This window comes from Aulostomus chinensis, chromosome 3 (assembly GCF_037954235.1).
Source record: "Aulostomus chinensis isolate RoL2024-O1b breed Wild chromosome 3, RoL_Achi_v1.0, whole genome shotgun sequence".
Taxonomy (NCBI): Eukaryota; Metazoa; Chordata; class Actinopteri; order Syngnathiformes; family Aulostomidae; genus Aulostomus; species Aulostomus chinensis.
In genome coordinates, this window is record NC_141322.1 from 21411620 (window position 1) to 21423812 (window position 12193).

Genomic DNA, 12193 nt, shown 5'->3' on the forward strand with positions numbered 1-12193 from the left:
GAATTGTTTGATTCATAGGATTTTCTTCTTCATGCAAATCAAACAACTGTGTGTGTGTGTGTGTGTGTGTGTGTGGGGGGGGGGGGGTAACTTAGAAGCCTCCAGTGTAGTTGTTGTTGACAAACTGTACCGGATACATCAGCACGTTATAGATGTCTGACCGACATCTCTTAATGTTAACATGAATCAAATTGGGATACCAAAAATTCACACGGACGGAAAACTGAGTAAAAAAGAAACAGAAAGGGCAGAATCCCCAAGATAACCGCCTCTAATGCTACGTTCCAACACTATCGTTCATCTCTGCAGCCAAATGCTAATTTATTGAGTTGCATGCAAAAATGAACCAGTCTATGAATCTCTTCAGCTCGGTGACATTCAAAATAATCTATAATTCTTAGATGTTGACGTGCTGGTTTTTTTTTCAACAAAATTCTCACTTAAGTCTTTTAGTGTTCTAAAGTATCCAGTGGCCGACATGAACGCAAGCGTACTGGTACAGCTGGAAATTAAAAGACGAAGAAGAAGCTGTTTGACAACCGCCATTAGGCAGAAAAGAGAAAGATCGTAAACGACAAATTTGTCCACCAAAACACAACGGCAATATCTGACTAACAACACTACTCTGGATTATAGACCATCCAATTCCTAAATAAAATTAGTCAAAGACATATTTTTGAATTCTTGCCAGTTGTTAATAATTGTAGCTCGCATGTTCTTGCATCAATTGAACGTGAGAGGAAGGAAGCTAACAAGCTACCGGTGCTAACGGCATTTTTTTTTATTGCGCACCATGTTTTCTTAACCGTCTTGACGGTGTGTGTGTGTGTGTACGTGTGTACGCCACTAGTGGCCGGTTAATTTAAGGAGGTGGACGTGACGCCAAATTTAAAGTCACAGGCAATACAAGGAAGGGTTGCCAGCCTTCAGTGGACGTTACGTCAAGCTAGCAGGCTAACACGCGGCCGGGGAAACCTTTGCGAATCTGTTCAATCACCCCACATATGATCTGAAAAAACTCAAGAAATCTAGTTCCCGCGGGGCTTGAGTAACCGCCGCCAACCGTCCCATGCCCTCTCTGAGCGGATGGGAAACAGATAGCCGGTGGAGCCAAAGAGGGAACCAGCCAGCAGTTCTGTTAAACATGGAGGATGAAGAGGTTGCGGAGAGCTGGGAAGAAGCAGCGGACAGCGGGGTGAGAAACGCTGTTGGTGGGAGAGGGTCGTTGCCCAACTGATCTAATGTTTACTGTTACCCAGCTAAGATCCGTGCGCCACTACATGTTTGCTTGAACGAGTAGATTTTTTTTTAACTTTTAAAATACAGCTTAATTTGCTTATCAAAGAGGGCGACCATGTAGGCCCCGCTGTCCCATGACGGTGTGGGACAGAGGCTGACATCAAGTCATTATTTCTTATTCTTTTAAAATGTTAATAGATGCCTTATATGTAGTAAATCAAAGTAGTGATTGTTTTTGATAGTGTTTTTTTCTGTAGGATTCACATATTTGAGACCCGCCCATTGCGGAAATGACAGACTGCCCCGACTTAAAACATTGCAATAGTACCTTCAACAATGTATTGTGATCAGGGTTGCTGCCATTAACTTGCTGGGCTATAATTACCCAGATCTACATTCAGTCAGTGAGTCGTAGTAGACTGAGCTAGTTAGATATTATGGCACTGCATTGAGCTCGTACATCCTGTGTTGTCTGCAAATTCAAATAAGGGAAAATATTACAGAGACATTCTAATAACTCTGATAACACAACACATCTTATGCCAAATGCATGGAATATCTGATCCAATGTATGTATGCATGTGTCTTTGACTCAATACACTCAAGAACCTTTTCATTTTAAGGTTGGTGTGTTTGCTGGCGCCCCAAGAAACTGCAGTGCATAAGTTGAGAGTCTTGGGTCTATGATGATCGAGGTTTTGAGATGCCCCTGGCTCTGCCTCTCAAACATGGGGCCCTGCAGGGATTAAAAGGACAGTGTAGTCAGAGTTTAAAATCAGAGATCAGCAGCCAGTGCACAAATTGTATAAAATGCGCAAAGATTCTCATTTAAAAGAGTTATTGCTATGTTTATGGTGTCTGTAAGGACCAAAAAACAAACAAAAAAGAAATCCACAACTTAGCTAGCATTTGATACTTTGCATGGTGAGTCAACAAATATAAATGTGTTGTGTTTTTCATCAGGAAATAGAGAGAAGACTTGAGGCGAAGCTGAAAATTAATCAGGAGGCAAAGTAAGAAATAGGAAATTACTTGAATATGATTAATATATGATAAAATATTTATAGTTTTATACCGCTTACATTTTCTCACCTGTGCAGGAAATCCAGCTTGAGTTCGGGTGGTTCACCTGTGCGTACAGCTATTGTAATCCAGGACGACTCTCTACCTGCAGCGCCGCCTCCACAAATTCGAATTTTAAAGCGTCCGTCAAATAACGGTACTGCAGGAAATGCTGCATCCTCATCTCGTCCTTCCCAGCAGATGAAGTCTTTGGCGCAGCGGGAGGCAGAGTATGCAGAAGCCCGAAGAAGGATTCTGGGTAGTGCTTCTTCAGATGATATGCCTCAGGACAACGATAGCAGGTATGACGTGATTTTAGCAAAAACAACCAAAGAAAATCCTGAGTGAAAATATACATAATGCGTTCACCTCTTATTTCACTAGGCCAATTCGTATGAGTGCACAGCAACCATCAGAACCTGGTCGTCAGAACAATCATGTGATCCGTCAGCCCAGCGGGCCAGACGGCACCTCAGGCTTTCGACTCTGCAGATAAACTGGAGGGGGTCCGCTGTGTCCCTGAGGAGGCATGAAGAGTGGCAGTTGAAGGGGTTGTGGGTGGTATGAAGAGCAGAGTGGTGTGATGACACGTTATGACTGACAACTGACATATGAGGATATACAATGGGATATGAACTAGCCCACCCTCTCTCGACATTACTGGCGTGTTCTTTGCCTTTCGCCTTGTCATTTCCCTCCATGGAAACAATGCGAGGGGCTGGAAGAGATCAGCCCAACCCCTTCTGTTCCACACTGTGTACAGGCTTCGGCCTCACACCCCTACACACTGTGATACTTTGATATACCATGAGGTGCCCTATGATTCTTACTGTCATTGGCCAGCTGAGTGCCAGGGCATCAGGTGTCTGTCCCTTCAGGGAGAATAATGAGAGCTCGCAGATCTGCGGGAACTCCCCGGAGACGTGAACGAATGAGCTGGCCTTTCCGGGTGAAGGAATCAGTGGAAAGTGGAATCAGTCATGGCTGTGTGTCTACCAGGATGTCAGCTTCAGTGGCAATGAAGTGCTTGACAAGGCTGAGCGTTGCTATGAGTTTAGTGGCTTGCCTGTAAGGTGATAAGAGCCCTCTGAGTAATGGTGCGCGGTGTGTTTTAATACTGTAATTCCAACCCACAGACCTCTGTTTGGCAGTGATGGAGTTGATGAAATGCCCGGTGGGCACACAGCCTGTGGCCAAAGATAATAGATCAGAAGGACAGAGCGTCATTAATTCGAAGCTTCAACAAGCAATAATTAATTCCTCCCTGTTTTTTTTTGTTTTGTTTTTGTTTTTTGTTAGCTACACATCGCCTGAATCTGTGCTGTTTCATTTTTGTTGTTGTTGTTGTTTCAAACACTTAATGTTATTTGCATTTTTTAGTTTTGGGACACGTTGAAGTCAGGGAGATCAGTAGTTTATTAGACGCTAGATGATGTAGCCTGCAGTTGAAATTTAATCAGTAGTGTCATATCAAATTTTAGCAGTCAGAACTGTTCACGAGCTAAAAATCTAAAGTGCATAACATGCGTTGACATCCCTGTTTGTGCTGACTTGCTTAGCATAGCTAAGAAACCCCTCTCAGCCAGCTGCATAACATCTGTTCAAGGATTATTTGCTTCTGCATCAGTCGCAGTATATTTACGAATAGTGTGCTATAAAAACGATGATTGATAAATTATTAAGATGTAACTTTTTGTCTCAAAGCGTGGAGGATAACATTGTGACATGAAAACTGCTTCATTTAGGAAAAGGCAGGAGACTGTATGGAGAAATCTCTTAAGTGTTGTGTAAAATTTTGGAAAAGTCATGTTTGTTGTCCTTAAGAGTGAGGTCAGATTCCACCGTCTGGTTTTAATGAGCGTTTTCCCTGTGGCGCTTCCCTGACAACAGGATTTTAAACCCTTGTTTGCAAGTGATTAAATATACAAGTTTGCAGACCATGAAATCAATAACTGACCAGATCAAGTTGCTAAAGGTTAAATGACGTGCAGCATTTCTCGACTATAGAGCCTTGTATGCCTTAAATGATAAATGATGGTTAGGTGTGTCTCTTTTCCAATGAGAAGTGCTGGTTTGTGTAATGCTGTCTGGTGCACTTGTGGTGAACTGAACCCACGATAATTGAGCCACAGGTTGTGGCGGCACCAAGCACCACTTTAACTAAAACACCAAACCACAAAGTGTAATTCTCAATGTCAGTAAAATGATTTAATAAGTAGTACTGAGTCAATTATTCATCAACCAACATGGTTAAAATGACTACACTTTACCACAGAACCATAGATTGAATACATGAAGTGGACCTGGCCTGCAAGATGTCACCATCTGGTGTGTAGAGTCCCGTATTGAAGCCTCTAGTTTGGTCTTTTGACAGCTGCCATGTTGATTGGTTTGCATCTATATGTGATCATATTTGGGTGGTCAGTTTGCTTGGATGATGTGTTTCATACATGTGAAGTAGATTAGCATCTACAAGAAGAAGTATTCCTTGCATGTACACACAGACCTAATAATGTCAACATACCTGCAGGAAGATGAGCAGCTTTGTTAAGATATGGGTAGTGACATTCCTCTCCACAGTCCCTCTCATCAACTTCAACATCAATTTTGGTTTACCAGCACATGCATCGTACCACAAATTCCATCCCTGTAGACTCGGTGTGCACCCTTGATGGGGAAATTTACTTCTGCCATTGCCCCGCAAACACTTTAGTGCCACAGAAAGAAATTCCAATAATTTTTAAAATGAACATCATGCTGTGTTAAGACTGGAAACTAGGGATTGAGACCATAAACTCATGATTAATTGTTTACTGATGTAATAAATCAAGCAGGAAGACGGTCAACTGTCTAGAGTTCTATTCAACCAGTGGGGTTGCCCCCTGCTGGATATCAGGAAGAATGCTGGTTTAACACACTTCCATAGTGACTTCACTTCAACGGTCCATTTCTTTTATACAGTTGATAATTCTAATCTCAATAGCTGTTTATTTCTCTTACATGATCTATAGCAGTTTCAGTATCTCAGTATTTAAATTTCAAGAGAATATACATTTGTGTCTACATGTACGTAAATATCCAGGTTTTAAAGTTATTTTTGGACTTTCATGAAATCTGGTTATTAAGCTTCCCTCAAAAATGCTTCTAACATGTTTCTGATCATCTGAGTACCATCACTGAAAGCTCTGGAACCCAGGAACAGGCTTTACATGCCACTGTGCCTCGGTTTCTGTCGGAGTAGTCAGGGTAGCATATCCACATTCCTCAAAACTGGCAGAAGGTCCTATCCAGGGATAATTTATACAAGTATTACCAGAATTCCACCTTAACAGCATATTTGTCAGCATTTAAACACAGTCATTGTTATGAGTAGTGAACCATCAACTTTGTGGATTCATGTTCCCATAGATTAGGTTCAGTTATTTAGGTGAAGAAAGTGTTTTTCATCACTGAAGCCAGCACCACCACCTGCATTCAGTAACCAGATATTCAATCTTCCCATGTTTCTGCCAGTCAGCCTGTCTGGTTTTAGCCCGACTCGATGTCATTGTTACTTTGAAAACACAAATGGCAAGTAAAGACCCTTTAATAAAGACGCTTCTTAAAGAAGAGAACTTGTTTGTTTTGTATTTTGGGAACTCTGACAGTCCTGTGTTTCTTAAGTGAATTAATTAGTGATATTAATAACTCACTGCCAAATGTATTCATTTTGTATGTCTTTTAGGGAGTTGTGCCGCTCCCCCATTGCTGTGTTCATCTAGTAATGCTTATTTATGTGGGTTCAGAATGAAGTTAATAAGTTGTAATCGTGGATATTCACGAATCTGATTGACGGCCACTATTCTACATCTACAAAACAGTATGAGACGTGCATGATTTCATTACAGAACCATTTGCTGCCAAAAGATCACCAAGTCCTGTTTTTTTTTAACCAAAGGTCTTGAGTTTTAGATTACACTAATAAATGGGAATTCCAGGGTTGCTTATGTGCTTGAATTAATGTCATGCTTAGCTCTGTGTGACCCATTTCAAGACAAAAAATGCTTAGAGAATGAGAAACTTGGGACGTAAAAACATGGACAGCATAAGGTGCCGATGCCTTTGTTCAAAATGTGACTTTTAATTTTGGCCATGTTTGTGTGCTCTTTTAGATCTTAGTGGCATTACATGAAGAAGTGGTGGAGCCCTGTCATTATTAAAGAAACACTACTTTTTAAGTTCAACAAGTAAAGATAGGCCTGTAACTTGGCCATTGAAAATGCCATTTAATATAATGAATGACAAAGAAGTCAAAGGAAAACAAGAGTATAATCTAATATTGCAGTGCTTACTCACAATGTCTCATTATTTCTTTAAATCTTCTCTTATTGAATATTGGTGAAGAGTAATTTCAGTAAAGGAAAAATGGTGCACCAGTTAGTGACCACTAATGTGAATATCAATTGAAAGAACAATTCATACATCCGATATGGAATGGGATTGAAGTGAAAACACAATGGCAATACACATTTCAAGAATCCCAGGACTCCCTGAAGTAGCCCATGTAACAACAACCTCTTGTCCCCCAAGCTAATCTCCAACCCTGCCGGAAATTAGATTGTTTAATAGTCTGAAATGACCTCTTGACCCCTTCACCCACATATTACCTCTACCTGTAGTTTGACATCGCAGGTGCTGAAACCATCCTGACCAGGTGGGGGCGCTGTGTGCATGAGGCGAACATGACGGGGATCCATTAGCTTCAGGCAGCCGAGGAGTCCATTGAAAGTCGGAAGTTGGACTTTCAGCAAGTGTCACTTGACAAAATGGCAGAAGACAACAGTTATGAGTCGATGCTGTGTGTAAAGCCCGAGGTTCATGTGTACCGGATCCCGCCGCGGGCGTCTAACCGTGGATATCGGTAAGATAATATTAGCACCAAGCGATTTCAGGACGGGTATCCATCTCCTAGCTAACGTAATGTAATACTTCCATCATCGGACACCCAGTTGCTCGGAAAGAATTTTTCAATACTTTTTAATAACATTTGTTGACGTTTCCAACCTTAACAGTCACATACTACCATGAATTATTTTAACTGAATAGTTTTGATGTACATTCAAGTTACTCAACGTAGGTAAACCCCGTTTGGAAACTCAATATCTCAGCTGTAACGCTATGTTCCTGCAGAGTACGACCAGCCTGGCAACCACTGTTCATTAACAAACAATTCTTTATCGGTGACTTAAGTTACATTTGTTGCTACAGGAAATGCGATGTGTCGAATGCATTAGAAATGATCAATATATCAATTATTTTGCGTGTGGGAAGTTGAATTGATCGGGTTCATCTGTCCGACAATGGATGCACAATGAAGAGTAAGTACTGTTGGCATGACTTTAGGTTATAATAGTTTATTTTGACTGTCAGCAGCCAGATAAAACTGGACAATGCACAGTGTTACAGCAGTGGTGGGACTAGGTCATTCTTTACTAACGTAATTTGTTTTAAAAGTAGCCCCCGGGGTAATAGTAGTACGTTCAAGTGGCAAATAAAATCATAAAAGTTTTATGAAGAGTGAGACTAGCTTTGTCAAGTTTAGCTCCTTCGCCAGCAGTAGCTCACATTCATCGAAGTATTTAAGTAACATTCACAAGCAAACTCTTGCATAAATGTGCCATGGTATCTCATAGCTTTAGCAGCTCTGGTGGAGAGTCACATGTAGGACACATCAGAACAAATGCCCAACATCACAACAATGGAAGTGTAGTTTAGTTTCATCTATGGAATTGCTTTCCTTTAGTTGCTAGCAAACAACAAAAGATTACAGCTTCTAAGAACAGTTTTTCTTAGCTTACTTGATAGGCATCAGTTTCACTTCCTCCTGCTGGATAAAGCTCCTGCTGATTTTGTGAAAATATTGTAGTCGTCTAGTTCTGTAAATGAGGACTGCAACTTTCTGTGCAAAAGTGAATGTCAGAGCTCCTCATTGCCCCCACCACTGCACACAAAGACCTCTCCACAATAGTCCGGGACACTCAAGGTTTCTGTGCCCCACATCTGGATAGGTGGCAAAAGTTTTAATCTCAATTACTTTCACGTTCAAATTTGTTGTTCTTTTTTCTAGAGCTGCTGACTGGAAGCTGGATGAACCTGCATGGAGCGGTAGGATGAAAATCACAGCTAAAGGCAAGATGGCCTTCATCAAGTTAGAGGACAAAAACTCAGGTAAATGCAGGAGAGTATGTATCATCACTGCGTCACCCAGCCCGCTATCTTGTTTTTTTCTTTTTCCTTGTACTTATATTCTTGTTCTCATAATATCTCTCTACTCATTGTTTCTGCTGTTGTATCATACAACTGAACCGCACACCTGAATTACTGCAGTATATTACAGGCTGAGCCAGGCAGGGAGAATGCTTTGGGTTTACTCATGCAATCAAAACTGGCGCTTTTATCATGTACTCAAGGCTGTTTGCATTCATTTTATTTAACTGAAACTATCTATTGCTGATGTGTATTACTTTAGTTTTATGGCCCAGGCCTACATACTACGCAGGAAATAACCCAGCAGCACTGTTTGTCTGTGCAGGAGAGCTGTTTGCTCAAGCTCCTGTTGAACAATATCCAGGGTGTGCAGTTGAAGCCGTTACAGACTCCAGCAGGTATTTTGTGATCCGGATAGAGGATGGAAATGGTAAGACTTCTATGTGAACAAGAACACTGAGCTACTTTGAAAAGAAGCTATTGTTCTCTATTCTTGAGGTTACATTAGTCCTGTGTGCTTTTTTAAAATTTTAGTTCAGAACTGTATTTCTTATCAAAAGTGTGGTGTAAAAAGGTGAATTAATGCTCTTCCAATCACTGTGACTCTAGGTCGACACGCTTTTATCGGACTGGGCTTTGCTGATCGTGGGGACTCCTTTGACTTTAACGTAGCTTTACAAGACCATTTTAAGTAAGTTATCTTCACAGAACATCCTAAAAGTAGTTCTTGATTAGCTGAACAAGTCTTCTGCTAGGACCAAAATTTACAAAATGAGCATTGTGTTTGTTTGAAAAAGACTGAATGTACTAGTGATGGAACAGAAACTCTGTACATCTCTAAAAGTTTAACTCTGGGATTTTTAGAGATGTAAAGTCCAAGAAGGAAATAGTTGGACGAATGATCTTCTTTCCGGTTAAAAACAACAACAACATAAAAATGATCTGGATATAGAGCATGCACATTACACAAATCCAAATGTTTTCGCTGCTGAGTTCCTCACTTGGGACATTACATCTAACATGACATGCATGTCAGATTGTGAGTGATTTATGATGCACAGATGCGTCACTAGAAAATTCTCTGAGAGGAGGACCCGGGCCTTGATGCATTTTTAAGGATCCTGGGGGATTTGATGATGTAGTATTTTCAAAATGCACCAGTATTGACGGTGTCATGGCAACGGGGCCCACCCTGACCATCCCTCTCTCACCAGCTTTTTTTCAAATCATCATAATCTTAGATGATTCATGCAAAATGTTTTGTTAAGCAATATGTTGTAAGGTCTACTTCTAGATGTGTGCTATGTAATTGTTCATGGGATTTTTAGCCAAAACAGTCTCTTACTGTATTGTACATACTGTATGTCCAAAGATGGGTGAAGCAAGAAGGTGAACTTGCAAAACTGGAAGCCTCCCAGAGTGCAGCGCCTAAATTAGACCTGAGCTTCAAGGAAGGACAGACCATCAAGATCAGCATCGGGGTGAGTGTGTAGCAGCTCACGTGCAGCGAGGTGAAAGTTGGCCTGCTAAGCAAAAAGCGCACAACTATCAGGAAGTAAATCATGATTCTGTCTTATCACAGAACATCAAGAAGAAGGATGCAGCTGTAGCCAAACCTCGGCCCATGGGTGGAGGTCTACTCCCCCCACCACCAGGCCCGGGACTGAAGGCTGGAGGGGTCATACCACCTCCTGCAGGCCAGCAGACAGCCGCAGCTGCACAAACAAGCCCCGGTGATGAACGCATCTTTTCCATTTCATGATATAATGCTGCTCAGCCCCTTCTTGTTCCACTGTGGTGTGACTGTGACTGATAATGATGCTATATAGTAGTTAATTTATGAAATGCAGGATTAAGATCATGCTCAAATGACAAGACCCATGGACTGAATCAGAGGCCAACGTCCTCCCGGTGTATTTCATAATCTGTGGCAATGTGAGACTGAAAATCCTCCCGGAGTCTTTTCGTTTAGCGGTGAATGTGGAACATAGTTAGATGCATACATAGAGATTCACACGTATTGAATATTGCTGTGAATCACAATAATAACTCATCATCGATCAGGATTAATTGCCAAATTAACACCAGTATGTCGTTCTATTTTTCGGAGGAGATGAGACGAGTATTCATAGCACTAGAACACAGAAATGCATAAAACAGCTTTCAGGAATATTTTTTAAAACTAATTATAACACAGTTGCCCGACTGTGTTTGAAACTTTTACTGTTTTAAATCAAGTGGCTGAAGTGTTGTCGCAGAGCGACACTACCCTTGGTCTAATGTGTACCACACAGGAATGCTCGGCTGTGCGCCGCTTACACCTTTCGTTTTACGTCTGTGCTTAAAGGTGCAAGTAGCAGTCGAACTTCAGTCAAATGATTTATATGCATTGAAGTCATGTTACCATGTTAAGGTTTCTAGATTAATCATTGACAGCACCATTAATGACACCTATTTCCTTTCTCAGCCCCTCTCCTAGACTTTGGGTCCCCCAGTCCTGAAGCTCAACCCAGTTTTGACATGTGGGGAGATTTTACATCTGCAAGTTCCAAGTAAGTGCCTCAGACCACATCTTTGTGTGTGTATGTGTGTTTTGTTTCTCTCACAAATGCATTATCATATCCGTGTGTCATATATGTTGTGGTCCTTCGCTCCATCATTCTCATGCTCCATCGACTCTCCTCCACAGCTCCAGCAAAGACACTGTCAAATCAGGATGGGTGCAGTTTAGTTGAGTCTTGAAACAAACGTGCACACACTCAGGTTCCATACATTCCATGGACAGGAAGATTGTGGTGAAAGAAACGAAAAGTGGGAAACTTTTAGGAAACTGGCTCCTTCACTGCCCTTAAATCATAAACCGGCAAACTGTAGAGGAACAAATGGTCACATGTACATATTCTTTATTCCCATTTTACCCTCTGCAAAGCAGTAGGATCCTTCTTTGATCACAGTTGTCAGAAAACCACCACACCTGTCGTGGTTGGGAGTCACTTCCTGAGAATATGAGGTTGTCACATCACATAGATCCATCGCCTTAAATCAACCCTTTATCTTTAGTCCTCCCTCTTAACTCTCTGGTCATCTGTCCGGAGACTTCATTGTGTCCTTTGTCTTCAGATCATCTTGTGTTTACCAACTCCACTCATCTCAAGGTGTTTTGTTTTTTTTGGGAGGGGGGGTAAGTTGCCCAAATATTGAAGTATACATACTTTCTTTAGGTGTTTTTTTCCTGCTTATATCTACTCCCGTCCCACATTCTGTTGTTTTTTTTTCCATGGTCATATATAGATATTTGATTACTTTTACATTATGCCCTCATCAAATGTACCAGGATCTTTTAGATATCTGTGTTGGAAAATTTGAATTTCATGTGTTGTTATGTTTTGTCTTTGTGTAGCTCACATCCTCATGTCTTTGACTTATGCTTTGGGTTTTTTAAATGTGCCTTTTACCAAATTGAATTTTCCTTTCTTATTGAAAATTTGTGTTTGAGTGTTTAAAGTGCCTTTCTGAAAAACAAAACACCCCACCCTAAAATGTATAGAACGTAAACCTCTTTGTAAATAAACAATATATTTCATTTTTCTTTGTCATTTATTTAGAGTTGTGCAAACTGTTTGTAGAAGAAAAGCTGAAAATTAAA

At 41.0% G+C, this 12193-nt stretch overlaps 2 protein-coding genes across 2 annotated transcripts; both read left to right on the plus strand.

Moving 5' to 3' along the window:
- Window positions 1-551: 551 nt before the first annotated feature.
- Window positions 552-5918, plus strand: LOC147268230 (SUZ RNA-binding domain-containing-like). The gene is made up of 4 exons (XM_086199620.1): window positions 552-1195; window positions 2203-2252; window positions 2340-2603; window positions 2686-5918. Exons 1-4 carry the CDS (start codon window positions 1070-1072, stop codon window positions 2795-2797), a joined length of 552 nt encoding a protein of 183 aa, XP_086055746.1. The 5' UTR covers window positions 552-1069; the 3' UTR covers window positions 2798-5918.
- A 1057-nt stretch (window positions 5919-6975) lies between these two features.
- On the plus strand, window positions 6976-12130 carry necap2 (NECAP endocytosis associated 2). Its single transcript, XM_086199643.1, has 8 exons — window positions 6976-7201; window positions 8408-8508; window positions 8873-8977; window positions 9157-9238; window positions 9920-10028; window positions 10130-10280; window positions 11015-11099; window positions 11237-12130. Exons 1-8 carry the CDS (start codon window positions 7107-7109, stop codon window positions 11280-11282), a joined length of 774 nt encoding a protein of 257 aa, XP_086055769.1. The 5' UTR covers window positions 6976-7106; the 3' UTR covers window positions 11283-12130.
- Window positions 12131-12193: the final 63 nt, after the last annotated feature.